The sequence below is a fragment of the Capra hircus genome, chromosome 4, assembly GCF_001704415.2.
Source record: "Capra hircus breed San Clemente chromosome 4, ASM170441v1, whole genome shotgun sequence".
Classification (NCBI taxonomy): Eukaryota; Metazoa; Chordata; class Mammalia; order Artiodactyla; family Bovidae; genus Capra; species Capra hircus.
The window spans coordinates 17,888,790-17,910,680 of record NC_030811.1 but is presented as its reverse complement, the minus strand read 5'-3'; the positions used below and the strand labels follow the sequence as shown (position 1 = coordinate 17,910,680).

The 21,891-nt window shown below is 42.4% G+C and overlaps 1 protein-coding gene across 1 annotated transcript in view; it reads right to left on the bottom strand.

Moving 5' to 3' along the window:
• KIAA1549 (KIAA1549 ortholog) overlaps nt 1-21,891 on the bottom strand; it is a 131,012-nt gene that overhangs the window by 6,144 nt on the left and 102,977 nt on the right. The window contains exons 18-21 of the mRNA XM_018047488.1: nt 18,882-19,199; nt 11,833-11,879; nt 5,024-5,184; nt 1,923-2,068 (exon numbers count right to left, since the gene is read on the bottom strand). Coding sequence (XP_017902977.1) covers nt 1,923-2,068; nt 5,024-5,184; nt 11,833-11,879; nt 18,882-19,199 — 672 coding nt within the window. The remainder of the gene's footprint in view (nt 1-1,922; nt 2,069-5,023; nt 5,185-11,832; nt 11,880-18,881; nt 19,200-21,891) is intronic.

Genomic DNA, 21,891 nt, shown 5'->3' with positions numbered 1-21,891 from the left:
TCTGGAACCCAAGGAAGGGGTGACGAGAACACATATGGGGCCCGTGGAACCGCAACAAGATCACAAAGTCATCTTCCACCTCATCTGTCTGTCTGTGTGTCTATGTGTCAGTGCTCCGCACAGCTTTGTTTTTTTCTAAGCTATCTGCACAAAAGCACACACTAGCTTTGCTGACACTGGCAAAATATGGATTAACTGGGCATTCCTTTGATAAGAATTATACTTTTCAGTGATTTTTTTTTTCATATTTTTTCAGTGAAAAAATCTCTTTATACACACATGCACATACTACATCTGTGACTTCACCTGTGGTAAGAGCAACTTGATAGCCTGGTAAACAGGACATTTGAGCCCTGGAATAACTTCCACATTTCACTTCTGCAAACTGTGACCAAGAGGCCCTCAAAAAGTGCACATTGGATATGATGGGAAAACCCAAAACAATGCAGGAAACTAAGCCAGGCACAGAAAAAGCAAAATGTCAGCAAAGGTAAAGTGCAGACCTGAGGCTGTAATGCATCCATGCGAAGTCTCTTCAGTCATGTCCAACTCTCTGTGACCCCATGAACTGTAGCCCACCAGGCTCCTCTGTCCATGGGATTCTCCAGGCAAGAATACTGGAGTGGGGCGCCATTTCCTTCTCCAGGGAATCTTCCTGACCCAGGGATCAAATTCACGTCGATCCAAGTTGAACCAAGTTGAACCAAGTTCAACCCCTGAGTTGGGAAGATCCCCTGGAGGAGGAAATGGCACCCCACTCCAGTATTCTTGCCTGGAGAATCCCATGGACAGAGGAGCCTGGTGGGTTACAGTTCACAGGGTCACAAAAGAGTCAGACATGGACTAAAGTGACTCAACACGCGTACATGGTGGTCATAATGGAAATGACATTAACAAACCCACAATAAAACTCAAATGCTGAGCAAGGAGGTACATAAGATCAGGAATATTTATATAGTTATCACTTCAAAGATCAAGCCCAGCTTTTATAGCTTCAAACTCACAACTTAAAAGTCAAAATTACAGGTAGTGCCTGGAACTGGGGGGAGGGAGAATGGGGAATTCATGTTTCACGGGTATGGATTTCAGTTTAATAAGATGAAAAGAGCTATGGGGACGAATGATGTGAAGGCTGCATAATAGTATGGAATGTATCTAAAACCACTTAAGCATGGTTCGAATAGTAAATTTTATATTCTATGCATTTTACCATAATTGAAAAAAAATGGGGGGGGAAAGTAACTGTTACTTAGGTCTCTATGCAGATTTTCCATAATGAATACTGCTTTTGTTATTTTAGGTTATTTTAGAAACCTCATTACTTCAAGCCTGAAATCTACCTGGAGAAAAATAGTATACGTTTCCAGATTTCAATGCCAATAGTCTTCCAGTCTGGTCAGAGGGAATTTGCCATCTACAGGCTGTAAGAATGACTTCCCAGGTGGCGCTAGTGGTAAAGAACCTGCCTGCTAATGCTGCAGAAAAAAGAGAGCCGGGTTTGATCCCTAGGTGGGGAAGATCCCCTGGAGGAGGGCATGGTAACCCACTCCAGTATTCTTGCTTGGAGAATCCCATGAACAGTGGAGCCTGGCGGGCTATAGTCCATAGGGTCACAAAGAGTCAGACACAACTGAAGCAACTTAGCATGCATGCACAACTGTGTGAAAAGAAAAATACACTCGGAGAAAAAAAGTGACGGAGATTAAAACTTCATGCAGGTTTTAAATCAAGATCTCCCATGCAGAAGCAGCAGCAGCTATACCATTTACCATTTGAACCATGCTTAAGTGGTCTTAAATACATTCACACTATCATGCAGCCTTCACATCATTCATCCCCATAGCTCTTTTCATCTTATAAAACTGAAATCCATATCCATCGTGTCTGAATTCTCAACGACAATCCCAACATGAGATACTCACAGCCTCTCTCCGGCCAGCTTCGTCCTCCCCGTAGGCAGGCCAGCCTGGCCCCCCATACTGGCCGCCTCTGCTCGGTGGGATTTCCACTGGCTGAGCTCCAATTCTGCTGGCGATTCCCACCTGCGTCAGGTGCTGGATCTGAGAGCCTGGAGGAACACAGGGAGGGGCCCAGTGAACATCAGCAGGGGAGCTGAAGGCTGCTCAAGTGAGATACTCTGGTTCTGACCTCGGCACGCCCTGGGGACACGAGCATTGTTCAAATGTGGCACCAATTCTACCCCCAGAAAAGACACTTCCTAAGAAAACCAGACCTGAGCTTCTGGGCTTGTGGGCTTTTACTTCCTCTCAATACAGTGGCTATTAGTGATGTTCCTATTTTCCTGGTCAGACATCAAAGGACGGGGAATAAAGGGGATAATGGAGGGCCCTTCCATTCATTTCTGTAGAGGCTACAGATAATGGGGACCTTATTCATTCAGAAAAAAAGGAGTGAAAAGTTTTGGAGCCATAAAGAAACTGAAACTTGGTTCTTACTTATGATTTTCAGACTCATAAGGAAATGAAAGTGCAATATGCCTTTAAAAAAAAAAAACAGGCAGAGTGTGCATTTGAGTTCAAAATGTTAAAGTACATTTTTGTGATACTCACATTGTTTTCATAATCTAGTCATATCATAATTAAAAATTTAAAACTATCCATGACAAACGGGCACTTGCCAAGAGCATGTGCCAGCGACCTAGCAGCACGGGCATGTCACCTGCCTCTGCAGAGACCAAACCCTGTGCTGCTGCGGCTGCTGACCTTCAACACCCAAGGGAGTTCAGGGTGGAGTGAGGCGCTCTGTGCTCCAGGGAATCTGGTGGAGCAAGTCTTTAGACAGTTAGGTATTTTTAGGAACTGATTTCATGATCCCAATCTTTGCATCTCCTCATATCTAGAAAAGCACTAAATCCCTTCATGATGCCATCAGCTCCTGGGGACTAGCAGAAAACCTCTTGTAAAGGAAGTGCCTGGTTGCACTGAACTCCCCTTTCACCAAAATCATATATTGACCTTCCCCCACTGCCTCTTTGGAGCAGTCTCTCAGAGCCATCTGAGGTGCTCTCTCCCAGGCTATAGTCCTCATTTTGCCCCAAATAAAACTCACCTCTCAAGTTGCGCCTCTTTTTCAGTCAACAAAGCCACCCACTCAACCTCTTCATCGAGGTATACTGAAGCAAAGACAGATGATCTCTAGCGCTCATTCTACACTTAGGCACGCCATAGCCTTGTGTGGCTGTGAAAGCTAGCCTTTAAATAACATATTTTAATCTCCCATCAACTTTGGCATATGGAAATAACCCTATTCAACAGATCGAGGGAGAAAAAAACCAGATCTTTAAATGCTGTGAAATAAAACATTGATTTCCAATGCACCTAGGATTGTCTCATTCATCTGGGATGCTCAGGCTAGTCCCACAAAGGTTCAGGGTTTTCCAGAGGTAAGACCTCTCCATCTTCAAGGCTGTTCCTACTCTAGTTACCTAATTAACAGCCTCTGTTAATCAAATACCTTTTTTAAAAATGTACTCTACAGGAGCACTTGTCCTGAAGCATTTGCTACTGAAGACTCCTAACACTATTAAAATTATTAGAACTATCAGACAATGGACATTGCCCAAGAGACATTGTTTGAGCAAATCTTGCAAAGGACAGAAATACAGCACAGTGCCCGTCATCACTTGTGAAGGCTCAGACAACCGCACAGGGAGAAAAGCATACCTTTGTGTTAGACTTGCAACAGCAGTTAAAATCATAGTTGAGACACAATTCTGTATTTTGCTTTGTTCACTTAACGAGACAGCACAGGCTCCCTCGTGATTCAAGTCACCCATCACCCCCCAGCAGGCAGGGGTTGGCATTCCAGCTCAACCACTGACAAGCCTGTGACCTTGGACACCCAGTAATCACTCCAGCTGAGACTCAATGCCTCACTTTTCAAATGGAGATTTTTTTTAAAAATCTATCTCACAGTGCTATTTCAAGGATTAAAAGAGATAAAATAGGTCAAGTACCAAATGCATAGGAGGCAATCAGGAAATCTTAAATTCCCTTTTTCTGGCTCTGAGCTCTTCATTTTAGATGGCTGTACAAGTTTACTCGCTGATGCCCGTATAACTCGGTATTGAGGGAGCTCACAGTTGTTTGCTATTCTGAATAATGCTTCAATAAACATCCTTGCACATGTAGTTTTTCTCCAATATTTTGGATCTCTTCAGGGGACAGGGAAGAGCCCATATTCCCAAATTACCAAATCAAAGGCTTATAAAGTTATACTGCCAAGCTGCTTTCCAAAAATTTAATGATTTACACCATCACCAGAAATAATAGTAATAATAATAATGGCAGCTAATATGTATTACAATTTATGATATTCCAGGCACTATTTTAAGCACTTTATATCTGTTATCTTCTAAGACTGTTCTTCTAATGAGGATTTGAAAGAGCAGGCAGAAAAGCCCTAGAACCGTTTCACGTTGCCACCGGCTTCCCCTGACCTTCCACTGCCGACTCTGCCCAGGAGTGACTGCAGAGAAGGGACAGGCTTAGAGGCATGAGGAAATGACAAGGATGTTTCAGAAAAGAGAAGAAGATAAAGGTAGAAGGGGAAGAATGAGGGAGGTAAGTCTCGAGGACAAAACCGTGGTTGTACCCTCCCAGAAGCGACCAAATAAAACACACATCTCCCTGTAGCCCCTGTGGATCAACTTTAGAAACTGCCTTCTTTAAAATAAACGCTTGTTTTCATGCCACCGTAAGCACTCAGAAATAGGTGTTTCTGTTCACTCTAAGTTTTCAGAAACGTTTTCCCTGGAAGCCATGTGCTGGGAATTTCACACAAAGGGACTGTTTTCGAGACTCTGACTCAGGAACAAATCAGAGGCCCCACGTCTTGGGATCTCAGCCACTCTGTCCTTTCCCACCTCCCAGCCATGCATCTCCCAGAGGACCCAAAGAAACACAGCTCTTACGGCCAGAAGAGGCCAGGGCTGGGATTCTGACACCCTGAAGTCTAAAGTGCTCTCTGCACAATTCAGCCAGAAAGAAATGCCCACGTGTACCTGTGGTGCCCCCAACAGGCCGAGGCCGAGCCACTGACGGCCCCTCCTCAGAGTAGATCCCTCGGGCAGCAAATGAGGTGGCTTCAGATGATGCTTGGGGCTGTGGGGGCTCGGGAGGCACCAGCTCTGAAGACTGCAGCAAACCAGGTCCGAAACCGGGTCTGAAGGTGAAGCACATCCAAACATTAGGACCACACTTGCCTGGTTCTGGTATTTTATTAGGTCCACCCTCAGCCCTGAAGCAATGTAAGACTTCTGTGTCAGTTGGCTTATTAGCCATCGCCTCTCCCAGAACATGGGCTCCCTGAGGACAGGGACTCTATTCGCTCCCTGACAAATCTCCTGTGCTACAAACTGTATATATACCATCCAGTACACACGCTGGAACACAGCTGATGCTTGACAAATCTGCCAGATGACTGGAGAAAAAAATGCTCTAGTTTACAGATCCAAAAAGGGTGCATCTCAATCTCCAGGGCCTGTTCATCTCCAGCAGTCGACTAAAGGAGTGGATCTCAACCCTGGCTGTATATTAGGGTTACCCGGGGAACCCACACCACACCCCAGACCTCCCCAAAATAGAATCTTTAGACATGGGACCCACACCATGGTAGTTTTTAAAGCTCCACTGATGTCCCTGAGTTTCATCAAGGCTGAAAACTAGTGTTCTAAAGCAGTGGTTCTCAAACCATTTAGTCTCAGGACGTTCTTGCATTCATGAAAATAAGGACTCACAAGTGAAAGTGAAAGTCACTCAGTAGTGTCCGACTCTTTGCGACCCCATGGGCTATTCTATGGAATTCTCCAGGCCAGAATACTGGAGTGGGTAGCCTTTCCCTTTTCCAGGCGATCTTCCCAACTCAGGGATCAAACCCTGGTCTCCCGAATTGCAGGCGGATCCTTTATCAGCTGAGCCACAAGGGAAGCTCAAGAATACTGGAGTGGGTAGCCTATCCCTTCTCAAGTGGATCGTCCTGATCCAGTAATTGAACCGGGGTCTCCTGCATTGCACGCGGATTCTTTACCAACTGAGCTAAGAGGGAAGGATTCACAAGAGCTTTTGTTTATTTGGTTTCCCTGGTGGCTCAGATGGTTAAGAATCCGCCTGCAATGCAGGAGACTGGGGTTCAGTCCCTGGCTCCGGAAGATCCCCTGAAGGAGGGTATAGCAACCCATTCCAGTATTCTTGCCTGGAGAATTCCATGGACAGAGGAACTTGGCAGGCTATGGTCCACGGGGTCACAAAGAGTCAGACACAACTGAGTGAGTAATGCTTTCAAGAGTCCTTGTTTATGTGGAGCATATCTATAGATAAATATCATGTTCAAAATTAAAACAGAGCAAATGAAAAATTCATTTAAAAATAACAATATTAAACCTATTACATATCAACATTTTTCACAGAATTAACTAATACTAGAGTGGGTAGCTATTCCCTTCTCCATGGAATCTTCCCAACACAGGGATCAAATCTGGGTCTCTTGCATTGCAGGTGGATTCTTTACCATCTGAGCCACCAGAGAAGCTCATATTTTCCCACATGCCCGCCAAATTTAATGAGAAGTGTTCTATGTTTTTAAAATTTTTTCCTTAACAGAAGCTATCTAGATTCTCTTACACTTTGTATTCAATCAGTTTCCATCAGTTATTTTACGAAGAAAAGCATAAATATGTAGTTGGAAAAAGGAGGAAGATTTTAATAGCCTACCAAATAATATTCAAATAGTATTTCCGTTAAATATTCTTCTCTGAAACCACACCAAAACTCAACAATATTTCCTATGAAGGTTAGTGGCAATATTGACTCTGAAACTATCTGAACTTTTCATCTTCTGTTATGCTAAAACTACTGGTCTTCCTTGCACTTTGAATAGACTCATGCATGATTGGATGACATTGCTCATTTGGAAAATAATGGTTCACTGCATTATGCAGACTTTCTTGATATTGACACATTTTATTTTACAGTAACCCAAAATCACATTCATTAATATCACCATCGAGCTCATCAGAAAAGGCTTTAAGTACTAGGAAACCGTCCATTTCACCATGGCAGACAAGTTTGTAAAATTTTCATTTCCAATTGAAAACTCAATCTGATCACTGGCAATAACTGCTGTCAGTTGTTTTCCTGCCCACTGCTCATTTTCAAAGCCAAACACTCAAGCCCACAGGCTGTTTGCTCAAGCAAAAACACGGCCACAGTTAGATCAGTTCTCAACTGCAAGGCCATAATCAGCAGAAGTGCTTTATATGCATCTCCTCTCCTGTCATCCAGACCGTCAAGAGACTCTAGGGTCTAGGTTTAATAAAATTAATCTGGGGGCTTCCCTGGCGGTCCAGTGGTTAAGAATCCACCTGCCCTTGCAGAGGACACAGGTTTGATCCCTGGTCTGGGAAGATCCCACCGGCCATGCAGCAACTAAGCCCACGCAGCACAATTACTGAGCCCTTGTCTCCAGAGCCCACAGGCCACAGCTACGGAGGCTCGCACACTCTAGAGCCCGTGCTCCACAGCAGGAGAAGCTACTGCCACAAGGAGCCTCCACACCGCAACGGAGAGTAGCCCCTGCTCTCCACGACCAGAGAAAGCCTGCACAGCAGTTAAGACTCACCACAGCCAAAACAAATGAGTCTTTAAAATTTATTTTTACTGCTTCAATGATATACTAACATAAAACTGGCATTTTAAAAAATGCTGTAAAAAATAAAAATAAAAAAATCTGTGATTGCCCAGCAGTGAAGAAGACTGGAATGAGTCCTTGAACAGCTAGGTGTCACTGTCTGGATTCGAGTCAAGGCACCACAGCTTCACCCACCACTGCTTTCATACCTCAGTACAAAGGTCAAAGCAATGAGAAAAGCCAGACGACATCTTTGTGTTATTATAAAAATAGCTTTGACCTCACAGACCTCCCTCAACGGGCCTCAAGGACCCTCTAGGGATCTGAGAATCTCACCCTGAGAACCACTCTCTTAAAGATACTCAAAAATTTAAAAAAGAACGATAGTTTAGTTATAATTCCTTGCAAATGACAGTTAACCAGTAATTAATAGATTAAAACTTGGACTGCATGGAGATCCAACCAGTCCATCCTAAAGGAAATCAGTCCTGAATATCCCTTGGAAGAACTGATGCTGAAGCTGAAGCTCCAATACTTTGGCCACCTGATGCGAAGAACTGACTCACTGGAAAAGACCCTGATGCTGGGAAAGACTGAAGGCAGGAGGAGAAGGGGATGACAAAGGATGAGATGGTTGGATGGCATCGCCGACTCGATGCACATGAGTTTGAGCAAGCTCCAGGAGTTGGTGATGGACAGGGAAGCCTGGCATGCTGCAGTCCATGGGGTCGCAAAGAGTCGGACATGACTGAGCAACTGAACTGATTAATAGATTAAATCAGTTTGATTAGAAAGTACACCAACCTGCTCTGATTCTACACTGTCATTTCTGGAGTACAGTCCATAAACTGAAACCCAGGCAACCTGTATTACTCTCTTTAAATAACTGCTGCTATTTCTGACTGACCTCGGAAAGAGGTGTTTGACATCTCTGACCTTACAGATCTAAGAGCTTAACCAATACACACTCCTCCTTCCAGCCCTGTAAACTAGAGCTCAGCTAAATTAATTACAATCTCTGGACCATTAACCTAGGAACAAGAGCTTGCCTTTTTATTAATGATTTCTGCTTTATCCAGTCAATTAGCACCCTTCTGCCTATATCTACACCCCTTTCATCCTAAACTGTATACTCAGAGAGTTCTGTGTGATCCAAATACTCTAATTTACCTTGGGTGACCATAAAATTTAGCATCCAAACCAGAACACTGTTGAGAGTAGAATTTACAATTATGCTGAACAACAGGAGTAAATTAGGATTGAACCAGGCAAAACCAGATCATGTGGTCCCCCTAGCATTAGCTTTTGCCCTGGATCATCTAATCTCCACCTGTTCCCTCTACTTTGTTGCTTTTGGACTACAAAGCAGTGCCTGGAGAAGGGGAGAAGGGCTGGGGAAAAATAAAACAAAATCTTCTGAAAATGAGGGCAAATAAAGAGAAAGTAAGGAGAAAGCAGATAACACCCCTACTTCTGTGTGACTAGAGGGATAGCTGAATCATGCAAGGGATAGTTGAATGTGATTTCTGAGACTAAGTCTTTATCACAATTCCTTCACTCTAATAAATCAATTGTCTATTCACATGTGGGTCTGATTATGAATGCTCTTTTCTGTTCTATTGGTCTACTTGTCTTGCTTTACAGCAACACCACACTCCTCGTTCCTTGACAGTAATTTGCAACATTTAGAATATAGTCCTAACATCTTATTCTTCTCTCTTAAAGTGTCTTGGCTACTCTTGGCCCCTTGCATATCCACATATATTTTAGAGTGAGTTCATCAATTTCCACATATTAAAAAATGCAACAGAGACAGCAAAAGAGACACAGATATAAAGAACAGACTTTTGGACTCTGTGGGGGAAGGCGAGGGTGGGATGATTTGAGAGAACAGCACTGCAACATGTATATTACCATATGTGAAACAGATGACCAGCCCAAGTTCGATGCATCAAACAGGGCACTCAAAGCCGGTGCACTGGGACAGCCCAGAGGGATGGGCTGGGGGCGGAGGGTTCAGGACAGGGGAACATATGCGCACCCGTGGCTGATTCATGTCAGTGTATGGCCAGAACCACCACAATATGGTAAAGTAATTACCCTCCAATTATAATAAATGCATTAATTTTTAAAAATAAATAAAAAATAAAAAAAATAAAAATAAAAAATGCAACAAACTATTGGGATTTTGAATGGGACTGCAATGAATCTATAGACCATTTGGGGAGATCTGACATTTTAAAAATATTGAGTTGCACAAGCCATGAATATCTTTCTTTAGAAGGCTTGAATATCTTCAGTTAGATTTATCCTGAGGTATTTCATATTTCTGAATGCTATTTTACATAGTACCTTTAAATTTTTTTTATTTTCTGTCATTACTCATGCACAGAAGAGATTTTTGTGTACTGGTCTTATAATGTATACTGATCTTGTTCATCTTGGTATCCAACTACTTTGTAATTTAATTATTAAGATCTTGCTATTTAGCCATCTTGCTAAAGTTCCTTAATTCTAACAATTCATATGTTGACATTTTAGGATTTTTCTACTGCAAAAGTATATCATCTGTTAATAGTAACACTATTAATTCTCTATTTGAATTCCTTAATCTTTCTGTTACTTTTTCTTGTGTTATTATACTGGCTAGTTCTTGCCTGGAGAATCCCAGGGACGGGGGAGCCTGGTGGGCTGCCGTCTATGGGGTCACACAGAGTTGGACACGACTGAAGCGACTTAGCAGCAGCAGCAGCAGCAGGATGGCCAGGGCAATGCTGAATAGAAGTAATACAAGCAGGCAACTTTGTCTTGCTTTTGCTCTCAAAGGGGAAGTTTTTAACATTTCACCATTAACCAGTATTTGCCAAGATACTCTTATCAGATTCCTATCTGTCTGCTTCTATCCTGTGTTCACAAAGATTTTTACTATGAACGGATGTTGAGCTTTATCAAATGTTGTATCTATTGAAATGAGAAGATTTTCCTCCTTTATTCACTTCAAAGTGGTGAATTACGATGATTTTTTAAAATATTACATTACTCTTGTACTGCTGGGAAAAAATCCAATTTGATTATGATGTGAGAGCCTACTGTATTATATTGCTGGATACACTTGCTAATATACAGTTTCAAATTTTTGGCATCTATGTTCACGAATGAAACTGGCCCTTCATGTTTCCTGTCTTGCAATGTCCTTGTCCTGTCTGTTTTTGGTTATCAAGGTTATGCTGGTCTCACAAAACGAGTTAGGGAGTGTTTTCTTTCTTTCTGTTCTTTAGGAGAGTTTGTATGATACTGGTATCTTTTCTTCCTTCAGTGTTAGGTAGAATTTACTGTTGAAGCCACCGGGCCCTGAAGTTTTCTTTGTAGAAAGAATTTTAATAATGATTTTAATCTCTTTAATAGTTATAGGACTATTCAGGTCTTCTCTTTCTAGGAGTTTTTCAAAGAACTAACTTTCTGCTTTGCTGATCTTCTCTAGTATGGCATTTGTTTTCTACTTCATTGATTCTATTCTTATTTTTATTATTTCCTTCCTCTGCTTCCCTAGGTTTTAAGACTTTTTTTCATGTGGACCACTTTAAAAGTCTTTATTGCACTTGCTACGCTATTGCTTCTGTTGTCTGTGACCTGGTTTTTTGGCCACGAGGCACAGGGGATCTTTGCTCCCTTATCAGGGAATGAATCTGCACCCCTTGCACTGGAAGGCGAAGCCTTAACCACTCGACCACCAGGGAAGTCCCCCCAAAACTTCTGATACAGTACATTTTCAGGACTCCAAATCTCATGAGTCTTGTCAAAAGTTTTGCTCAGCTTCTCAGCCACCTTGTCTGGAATCAGCAGTATCTGTGGGAGAAAGTGGACCCAAAAGCAGGGCTCACTTCTCTGGATTTGCTAGATCTTGGCTCCATTCTGTTTCACTGCCCTGATGGCTACCTGGTGTTTTGTTTTTGTTCTTAAATCTTGTCCAGCTTTTCCAGTTATCATGAGCAAATTATCTAGTCTGTCATTACTAGAAGCAGGACTTAAATTCTAACTTTTTTCCCTCCTCTTCTGGTTGCATTAAGATAACACGCAACTCAGAGTTTCATTTCTGTTCATATTAGCTAAAAGAAACAAAGCTTCAAAATTTAAGAAAGAGCCTGTGTGAAAAAATCTTGATACATTTTCTCCTAAAAACCTTACCTTGGTAACGGGCCTGATGGGGGAGTCATTCCATAGTCTTCATATCTCTGGAAGAAATTCAAAAGAAGATGAAGATGAACATTCAATCCTTATTATGAAGTGACAACAGCAAACTTACAAATTTAGATTTGCAGGATCAGCTTCCAAGAGATTTATTTTCTCATAAAAAGTTAGCATGCTTTCATGGCATTCCGCCACCATGTAATGCTAGAAGCTTCAGTTTGGGGAACTGGGCTAATATGCAACTAGCTTCCAGATCTTTCTTTCTTTTGTGAAAATATTAACAAGAGACAGGGTTCCTGCACCTGCCCTTCCCTGCAGGCTTATCCTCCACAAACCTGTATCTTCTGCTAACCAGATGGCCTTCATTGCCATATTTAGTGTAAATGACTCTATCAACAAGGACCACAATGGTCTCCAGATCTAGTGGGTGCCTATTAGCAATTCAAATATACTCAAGCAACCAAACAATGCAAAAGTTGTTCCATGTTGTACAATGCTATACAAAGAGAAAGACTGTAAGAAGAACCGTAATTTGAGAGAGACCCTAAAAGATGAAGTAAACACATTCCTAATGTTATGACTAATACCAAGGAGGTCCAGCCATACTCCCTGCCCTCAAATTCCATTACGTCCATGTATCCTTCAATCCACTCTTCTTATTTGAACTAACCTGCACTAACCAAGTGCTCTTTGACTAAAGCAAGATGGCACCAGATTTAAAGAAATCTAGACTTATGTTACATTCCTCATGAAATCATTATATCCTAACCCTAGCACAGTTGGGACTCGGGCTTTTAACACTTCTTTTCGACAACTACGAATCATGATTTTGGAGCCAGATATTTTAGTAGGATAGTAACTCTGGACAGCATCATACCCAACTTCACTCAGTTTAAATTAACTGGCTCCAGGGTAGGAGTTCCATATTAAGTTACTACATCAGTCTTGCTTCTGGACTTGCTCTCATATGAGATTTTTTTTTTAAGCTGCCATTAACTGAATTAGTATTTTGCTATGCACTATATGAACACTGATTCAGGTCCACAGCAATGTTAAAAAGTGTTCACTACCTACTGTTTACAGATGAAACCAAAACACAAAGAAATTAAACAAAGTCCTCCTAATCTATCTTTCTGACTCCAAAGACTATGCTTTTAATTACTGGGCTGCACCACCCATGATTTCTAAAACCAGATTTTCCCTCTTAAATAAATCTCTACTTGTGGGAGGCAGGGGGGCAGATAGGGAGTAACAGCTTTGGTGTCAAACACACTGACCAAAGCACTCTTATTTCCCTTGGTCTATTTCCTTAGAAACAATCTCTGCACCTCATAGAGTCCCAAAGGGATTACTAGACTTGAAACTGTACTCAAATTACTTCACCTCTGACCCTCACTGCTTTCCTTCCCTTGGCAAAGGGAGAGAAATTCAGAACCCCTCAGAGTTCCACAACGGAGGTAAAAGAAGCCAGAGTGGATTATGGAAGAAGAGAGGAACAGGATGAAAAGGAGAGTCAATTTATTTTCCAAATAATTAAACAGAAAGCTGAGACTGGATCAAGATTATTCTCTACAGAATAAAATGGCCCCTGCGCTTTCAGCACAGTTTGGCTTTTTTAAAAAACATATTCATATTCAATTCTTATGAACATATTCATATTCAATTTAAAAATAATATTTTTTAAAAAGGTCAAGACTTCACAGTTTATCTGTCAGGATTTCACAAGGTCTAATAAGTGAAAAACTAAAAAGAAAAACAATGCAAAGTAGCTGACCACTCCTTACCTGATCTATTACTGGCATTTCTACTCTACTGTAGTTAGAAAAAGGGTATTATTTTTCTAGAGACTACATGCCCCCAATGATGGCAGGCATCTCCTTTACGTGGGTCACACTTGTTAAAAAAAAAGTCTGGAGGACAAAGAGAATTTTAAGGTTGCAGTCATCTAGGTGAATAAAAACCCCATTTTAATGCATTCTTTCTATTCCATATAAAACAAGCCAACAAAGCAAGAAAGACAAGTGATGGGTGGAGTCTGGGAGAGGCCTGAGGTAAAGCAACCAGATGGCAAGGAACGCTAGTAAAATCTCAGGTATTCACACCTGCCACCTGGAGGACAAATCCAAGGAGGTTAACTTTACCTAGGAAAGCAGAAATACCACCTCTCAAGTGGCCTGACTCACCAATGCATAACTAACACTTTTACACTGGCAGGAAAGGGATAAAAGTGTCATCAGATGGTCTATAAACATTCACTGAAACCATCCTGAAATCCATATTTCAGCGGTTTTTACTATAGTCAGAAGGAGCAAATAAAAGGTGATCAGGTTCTTCCTGGCAACAAACAATAACTTTACAACCAATTTCTAAGCATGTTTAAGTTATGTTAGATATGCCCAAATACAACCAGTGATCTGGTTTTCTGCTAGATTAAATTGCTACCACTCCCATCAAAACACTAAGGATAATCAACTAGTAAGGAAAACAATAGATATGACTTACAATCAAATCAATGCCTTCAATCATAATTGAAGGCAGAGAAAAAAGAACAAAGTAGCTAAAGCTGCAGATAAACCGATAGATACAGAAAAGGGACAAAGATGAGCCAACACAAAAATAATGGTTATCTTCAATTCAACAAAGAAAACTGCTTCAGAAATGAAAGAAAGTTTCCCTGACATGAATGAAAGAACTGAATATGAAGATTAAATGGACACTGGTTATTCAGGGGGGAAAATGATTCCGAAAAATTGGTTGAATGCCAAGAACTATTTATGCTTCCCAGAGGACAGGACACGTACATCTTCTATCAGGTAGGGAGCAATTAAGGCCACAGATTTCTGCACTGAACAATTCAAGGAGCAGAAAGCAGCAACATGTAGATGCCAGGAGCCAACAAGTGTAGGTTGGGAAGTGAGATGAGAATCCTCCTTTTAGAAAACACAAGACTAACCCAAGAGGCTCCTGGAAGGTCTCCCTCTTCACTCAAGTCCTCCTGCCCCCCACAGATGCACCTACTGTGTTAGCCTCTCAGCTCCTCAAAACCAATAAACAGCATTTTACTTGTCAGCCACCCCCCTGACACCCTACTTTCAAAACCAGAGGCAGAAAGGTGGTAAGGAAATCTTTCAGTAATCTTGGTGAGAGATGATGACGACTCCACCAGTGTAATACAGTGGATAGATTTGAGAGGAAGAGTCTCCAAAGCTCTAGCACATTTAATCAAGCTCAACTTCCTCTACTTCCCCTTTCAGTGCTGGTCTGCCATCACTTCAGCTGTACCCTCTGAGCTGCACATCTCTTCCCAGCTGTCTTATCATCCCACATGCCTGATAAAGCCCCAGTCCTGGATCAGTCCGATCACCTATTCTCTCCTTGTCTACACCTGGGTATCTGAATGCTGGTAAACTACAAAACTTGAATTTGTGCCACTATAATTTCATGATCATCAGTCTCAACAGCGGCCTCAAGGCTAAGTGATTACTTCCATGTCCCTAGTCTGTTCTCTCTCATTCTCCTCCATAAGTATTTCATGTTCTACTCTCCCTCAACCCTCTTGCCTTGCTACACTTCTCTCATTCTCAAGAGATGACTCTGCTTTCTCTACAGTGAGAACATAAACCAATGCAGGGAGTCTGGGTTCAATCCTCGGTCAGGGAACAGGATCCCACATGCTGCAATTCAGAGTCTTGTCATAACTAAAGATTCCACATGCTGCAATGAACATCGAAGATCCCAGATCCTGCATGCCAGAACTATTTAATAAGACCCAGAGCAGCCAAATAAATATCAATACACTAATATTTTTAAATGGTTGAACTTGATCTGTATCCTTTAAAATTTCCAATGCTTCTAATTAATGTGTTCAATCTTTCCTCTAGGTTCCTAAACATACAAAACTCCATTATAATAATTCTTTTAATATGTCTGTCTACTAATGCTATAATCTGTACCATTTTCTTGCTTCTCTGTTTGTCTGGTTAGTTTTGATTGGATGCCAGACATTATTCAGTTTACCTTGTTGGATGCTGTATATTTTTGGTTTTCTATATAAATATTCCTGAGCTTTGTTCAGTTTCAGGTCTTACTTTTTTCTGTGTTAGGCAGAATGAGAGCAGCTTTAACCTGGGGCTATTTGCCCCACTACCAAGGCAAAACTCTTCTCAGTACACTAAGTGATGCTCCGTGAATTACGAGGTCTTCTACAGTGTACCAAAAAAAAAAAAAAAAAACAAACTACTAGTCCTCTCAGGCTGCCATCACAAAATACCACCGATTGGGTGGCTTAAAACACAGAAATTTACTTTTTCACAGTTCTGGAGGTGGAAAAACCACAGTCAAGTTTCCAGCAGGGTTCAGTTGTTGCCAGGAGCTTCCCTCCCTGGCTTGTGGACAGCTGCCTACTTGCTGTGTCTTCACATGGTGGACAGCGGGCCCCAGTGTCTCGTCCTCTTTTTATAAGGGTACCAGTTCTATCAGATCAGGGATGCAACCGTATGACCTCATTTAACCTTTACTTCCTCCTTCAAGACTCAGTCTCCAATACATGTGCATGCGGGCTTATGCTTCAACATACAAATTTTGGGAGAATACAATTCAATCCACAGCAGGAACATTTTCCCATGCTTATGTGAGCTCTAAGCACTGTTCCCTTTAATCTCATGGGGCAGTTCTTTCCTTCATTTCGAGTAGTTTCCTCACACCTTAAAACTGATCAAAACTCAAATGAAGATTCTCTGCAACCTCTGGAAGCATCTCTGCGTGCTTCTCTCTGCTTTCCCATACTGTCTGTTGTGAACTCTAGCTCTCTTCTCCTTCCCACACTCCCACTCGATTCTCTCAACTCCCTGGAGTTCTCCCTGGAGTATTCCTCCCTGCACCATAGCTAGAAACGCTCTCAAGACGGGAAGCCGGGGTGACTGTAGGCTTCTACTCATCTCTCATTGATCCCTCTTTTTCGTTGCCTCAAGTCCAATGTGGTGAAAACCCACACATTTTGTTCAGTTATTTTACTTGTTTCTGGAGGGAAGATAAATCCTGAGCCTTTCCTCCATTTTGTCCAGAAGAGGGAGTTTGTACCAGATACTTTTGTTTCTGGGTCTCCGCTAGCTTCCCCACTACCTGGAATATTCTTCTTTAACTGCCATTCTGTCTAGAAACTCCTTCCCCACACTTCCGGTCAGGGGCTCCTCCCACATACTCTCCTCCTGCGCCACACCCACCCTATGCTGAACCGAGTTACTGTTTCCATTGCCCACATACCCCCAATGGGATGCTGGAGTTGTACGTTATGCACTTCTATAGCCCAACACCTCGCAGAGCACTCAGCACAAAGCAGGTGCTTCAGAAATACATTTGAATGAATAAACAAGTGAGATAAGCTTAAAGTAAACAGACAGCAGATATGGTCAAATTCATTTTCATTGCTGAGTTTTGTTCTGTTATCATCCATTTCCTTAAAGATTATAAACTACTAGTTTATAATTACGTACCACCTATGATTATGAAACGGTTTAACATTTATTTTCGAAACAATCTATATTTTAATATGTAAACCAGTAATGACTAGGTTAGATAGTATTTTTCTCCTGCGTGGTGGCTGTGATCTATACCTCAGATACGTGCTCACTATGCCTTGAAAAAAACTATCTAACAGCCGACTTTGAAAATCCAAACCAATTTCAGAGATGAAAATTCTTCTTTAAAAAAAAAAAAAAGAAGACGGATTTATCTGTGCCAGGTCTTAGTTGCAGCATGTGGGATCGAGTTCCCTGACCAGGGAATCAACCTTGGGCCCCCTGAATTGAGAGGATGGAGTCTTAACCACCAGAAAACCAGGGAAATCTCCAGAGCTGAAAATTCTGTTAACATATGTTATGATCACCCAACTGAACCTTAATATAGTTAACAAAACTAGAGGAACCGTGGATAAACACTCCTTGAAGAAGAAATTTTAACTGTAATCTGTTAACATCTTTCCAGAGTCAAATGTTTCAGTTTGATCATCTGAAATTAGTAAAAGATGATTTTTAATATTACATCCCTGAGTTTTACTTCTTGTCCATGACTTGAGAAAGCACCTTTAAAAGCACTGACCGAATATGGAAAAAAAATAAAGGATAATAAAAACAGATGAAGCAGGGAAATGTCAGCTCCCGAGATGGAAACCTGGTGTTTGAAGACAACTGTGCTTGGCTCCTCGTGGACTAGAAGCCTCCCCTCCCCTCTTCAGCCCCTCCCCTCCCAGGGCCTCCCCTAGCCTCTTCAGTCCCAGGAGGCCTACAAAAAGAAGCTGAATGACTCTGGGGCATTCTTCACCGTATCTTTTATGGAGACATCAATGAAAATTTTCCAGTTGTTGTTTTTAGTCTCTAAGTCCTGTCTGATTCTTCCTCGACCCCACAGATTGTAGCCCACCAGGATCCTCTGTCCATGGGATTTCCCAGGCAAGGATACTGGAGTGGGTTACCATTTCCTGCTCCAAGGGACATTCCCGAACCAGGGGTCGAGCTCATGTCTCCAGCACTGGCAGGTGGATTCTTTACCACTGAGCCACGTCTTTCCCATGGTAAAGAATCCGCCTGCCAATGCAGGAGCTGGAGGAGATGTGAGTTTGATCCCTGGGTTGGGAAGATCGCCTGGAGTAGAAAATGGCAATCCACTCCAGTATTCTTGTCTAGAAAATCCAAGGGACAGAGGAGCCTGGTGGGCTACAGTCCATGGGGTCACAAAAGAGTCAGACAGGACTGAACAACTAAACAAACAAAAAAACAAGAATATATTTTGACAGTTACTCCACATATATTTTATGACAATGAATTTTATACCTTTCATGGAGGCAAATTCAGGAAGGTACCTCCATGAAACATCCAAGCTGCACAAAAGAATGTTTTCAATATTGTGAATTAACTTAGAAGATAATAAAACTAAGACTCATCCAAACTTTGATTCCAGTCGAATCCAATCAGGGTACTGCAGGGATCCTGAAAATGAGGCAGTCAGACAACATCTTGCCCATGAGAGAATTCCAGAAGGTCCACACTTACACTGCACGGGTTGTTGGCCGCCTGAGCCGAGCTGTAGAAGGACCCCCACTGGGTGGCTCGTCTCTCTTCCCGGGAAGGGGTGCTGTTCACGGGCAGGCCGGCTGGGACCCCAGGGCCTGCAGCCACAGCGTTGGGGGGCTGGCTGCTGGGGGCCACCAGGGCAAAAGCATCATCTAGGAGGGAGTGCATGGTCTGGCGCGCCTCCTCGATGGACGGCTGGGGCGGGATGTACTGGGAGGCCGGGAAGGGCAGGCCTGGATACCTCCCCAGCTCAGCCGATGATGGCGTGGGCACATCAGCCGGGAGGTCAGGATCAGACTACAGCAGGGGAAACAGCAAAGTGGAGAATCACATCACTCAGCCATAAAAAGGAATGAAACTGGGTCATGTGTAGAGATGTGGGTGGACCTAGAGTCTGTCATACAGAGGGCAGTCAGTCAGAAAGAGAAAAACAAATATTGCGTACTAATGCATATAAGTGGAATCTAGAAAATGGTACAGATGAAGCCATTTGCAGGGCAGGGAGAGAGATAAAGAACAGATGTGGTCACGAGGGGGAGGGGAGGGTGGGATGAACTGGGAGAGCACCACTGACACACACTATCGTGTGTAACACAGACAGCTGGTGGGAAGCTGCTGTAGAGCACAGGGAGCTCGGTGCCCTGTGACGACCAAGAGGGGCGGGACAAAGATCCAAGAGGGAGGGGATACATGTATACACACTGCTGATTCACTCCACTGAACAGCAGAGACAAACCCAACATTGTAAAGCAATTACATTAAAAAAGAGAGAGAGAGAGAGAATCAGACACGAGCTTCTGTGGAGAACAAAATTCTAGGACCAAGACAGAATTTTTAACCGTTTTCACTGCCACTGAGGAATGGGTTTACCATAAAAATTTTTCAAATCACAGCCGAGGAACGTGTGTTACCTTTCATTGGGGCAAAAAGTTTGAAATCAGAAAAAAAAGTAAAAATATTCAACAACCATTTGTCAGGCAAAACTCAATCAACTCCCTGAAAGGTATCTCAGTACCTAGAAGTTCATATTTTTCCTGAAAGCCCCCAACAACCAAAAATGATGTGTCAGAGTTTACATACTAAAATACCTAGTTGACGTTCCATAGATACAGAAACCGCCCCCCCCACTAAAGCAGTCTATTGACTATTAATAATAGAACAGCCCTATACAACCCTAAAGAATTCAAAGTCACCACCATATTACAACTATGCGTGTATAAACCATTTTAATACTTATTGCAGCAACTCTTTATAAACAGTAAATAGTATCAATTATTTGTTCAGAAACTACTTTCTTAAAATGGAGGTGTCCCTGGATAACATGAGCCGACAAGAAAAGTGTAACTTCTATACCCACTGTCTAAGAGGCAGGGACATAAGTAATAATTAAAATTTTTAAATTACAATTACTTCAACTGACACACTGAAAAGAGAAGAGGTTCTACTCAGTGGGCTGGTGGCCCCATGTCCTCAAAGAAAAAGTTGTTGTTCAATTGCTCAGTCGTGTCCAACTCTTTGCAACCCCATGTACTGCAGCATGCTGGGCCTTCTTGTCCTTCACTGTCTCATGGAGCTTGCTCAAAATCATGTCCACTGTGTCAGTGATGCCATCCAACCATCTCATCCTCTGCCTTCTACTCCTGCCTTCAATCTTTCCCAGCATCAAGGTCTTTTCCAGTGAGTCGGCTCTTTACAGCAGTTGGCCAAATTATTAGAGCTTCAGCTTCAGCATCAGTCCTTCCAATTAATATTCCTTAGAATTCTTCAATCCTTTAGGACTGACTGGTTGGATATCCTTGAAGTTCAAGGGACTCTCAAGAGTCTTCTCCAGCGCCACAATTTGAAAGCATCAATTCTTCAGTACCAGCCTTCTTTATGGTCCAACTCTCACATCCCAACATGACTACTAGAAAAACCATAGCTTTGATTATATGCACCTTTGTCAGCAAAGTGACGTCTCTGCTTTTTAATACACTGTCTACATTTGTCAAAGCTTTTCTTCCAAGGAGCATGTGTCTTTTAATTTCATGGCTGTAGTCACAGTCCACAGTAATTTTGGAGTCCAAGAAAATAAATTCTGCTTCTGTTACCACTTTTTGGGTGGGTACCTTTTCCTGGAATGCTCTGCTTACCCTACAGGTCCACAGTTTCAGCTTCACTGGTTGGATCATCCCACAGAAGGGCCAAAGGAATTCCCATATTTGTTTGGATCAGTGAATCTCTTACAAAGAAAATCTCTATTCCAGAGTCACATCCTTACTTTCAGTCAACTGTCTGAAACACTTCCTAATGACTATGGTCTGTCCACCAAGGATCAGTTATTATTCACACCAGCATCAAACACTTAAGAGCAGCAGCTATGTAATTCCAAACAGAGAGAAAAACACACGAACTGGCAAACCCACCAACAGTTCACAAACCTATTTTGCTTGGCCCACACAGTATTTAAAAAACAGTCAATATTTTAAAAATCTGAAAATTTCCTACGAAAACTCAGATTTTTGGATTCTCTTGGCAGACTCAGAAGCTGTGGCAGCACTGGGCCCTCGTCCTGCACGGAAACAAGTGTTGTTGGGCAGAGACTGCTCCTGAGATAGGCCGGTGTGCTGTCTTTCACAACTGCAAGTGGGTGGTCTCACTCCCTTCCATACACACTGGGTCCTGAAAGACTGCTTCTCCAAAATTACAACACTCTAGTAAAGTTCCACTAAGTGACTTCGTCATCGAGGAAGGATGTGGAGCTCCAAAAGTGTCCAGCTTATGACATAACTCTGGAAAGACTCTGTGCTCCGCTCCTTACAGGTACAAAAATGGCCCACACTCATGCCTTCTCCTGCTTTTGGCTTTCTTGAGGAGCAGATCAGGAAGAATGTGGTGAGTAGAGGGCCACCAACCCAACACCTCATGGCAAAAAAGAAAAGTATATCTGTAGAAACGTCCTACCGGTAATTAAGAGGCTCTCTCTAAAACCAGGAGCAATGTTCCTGGT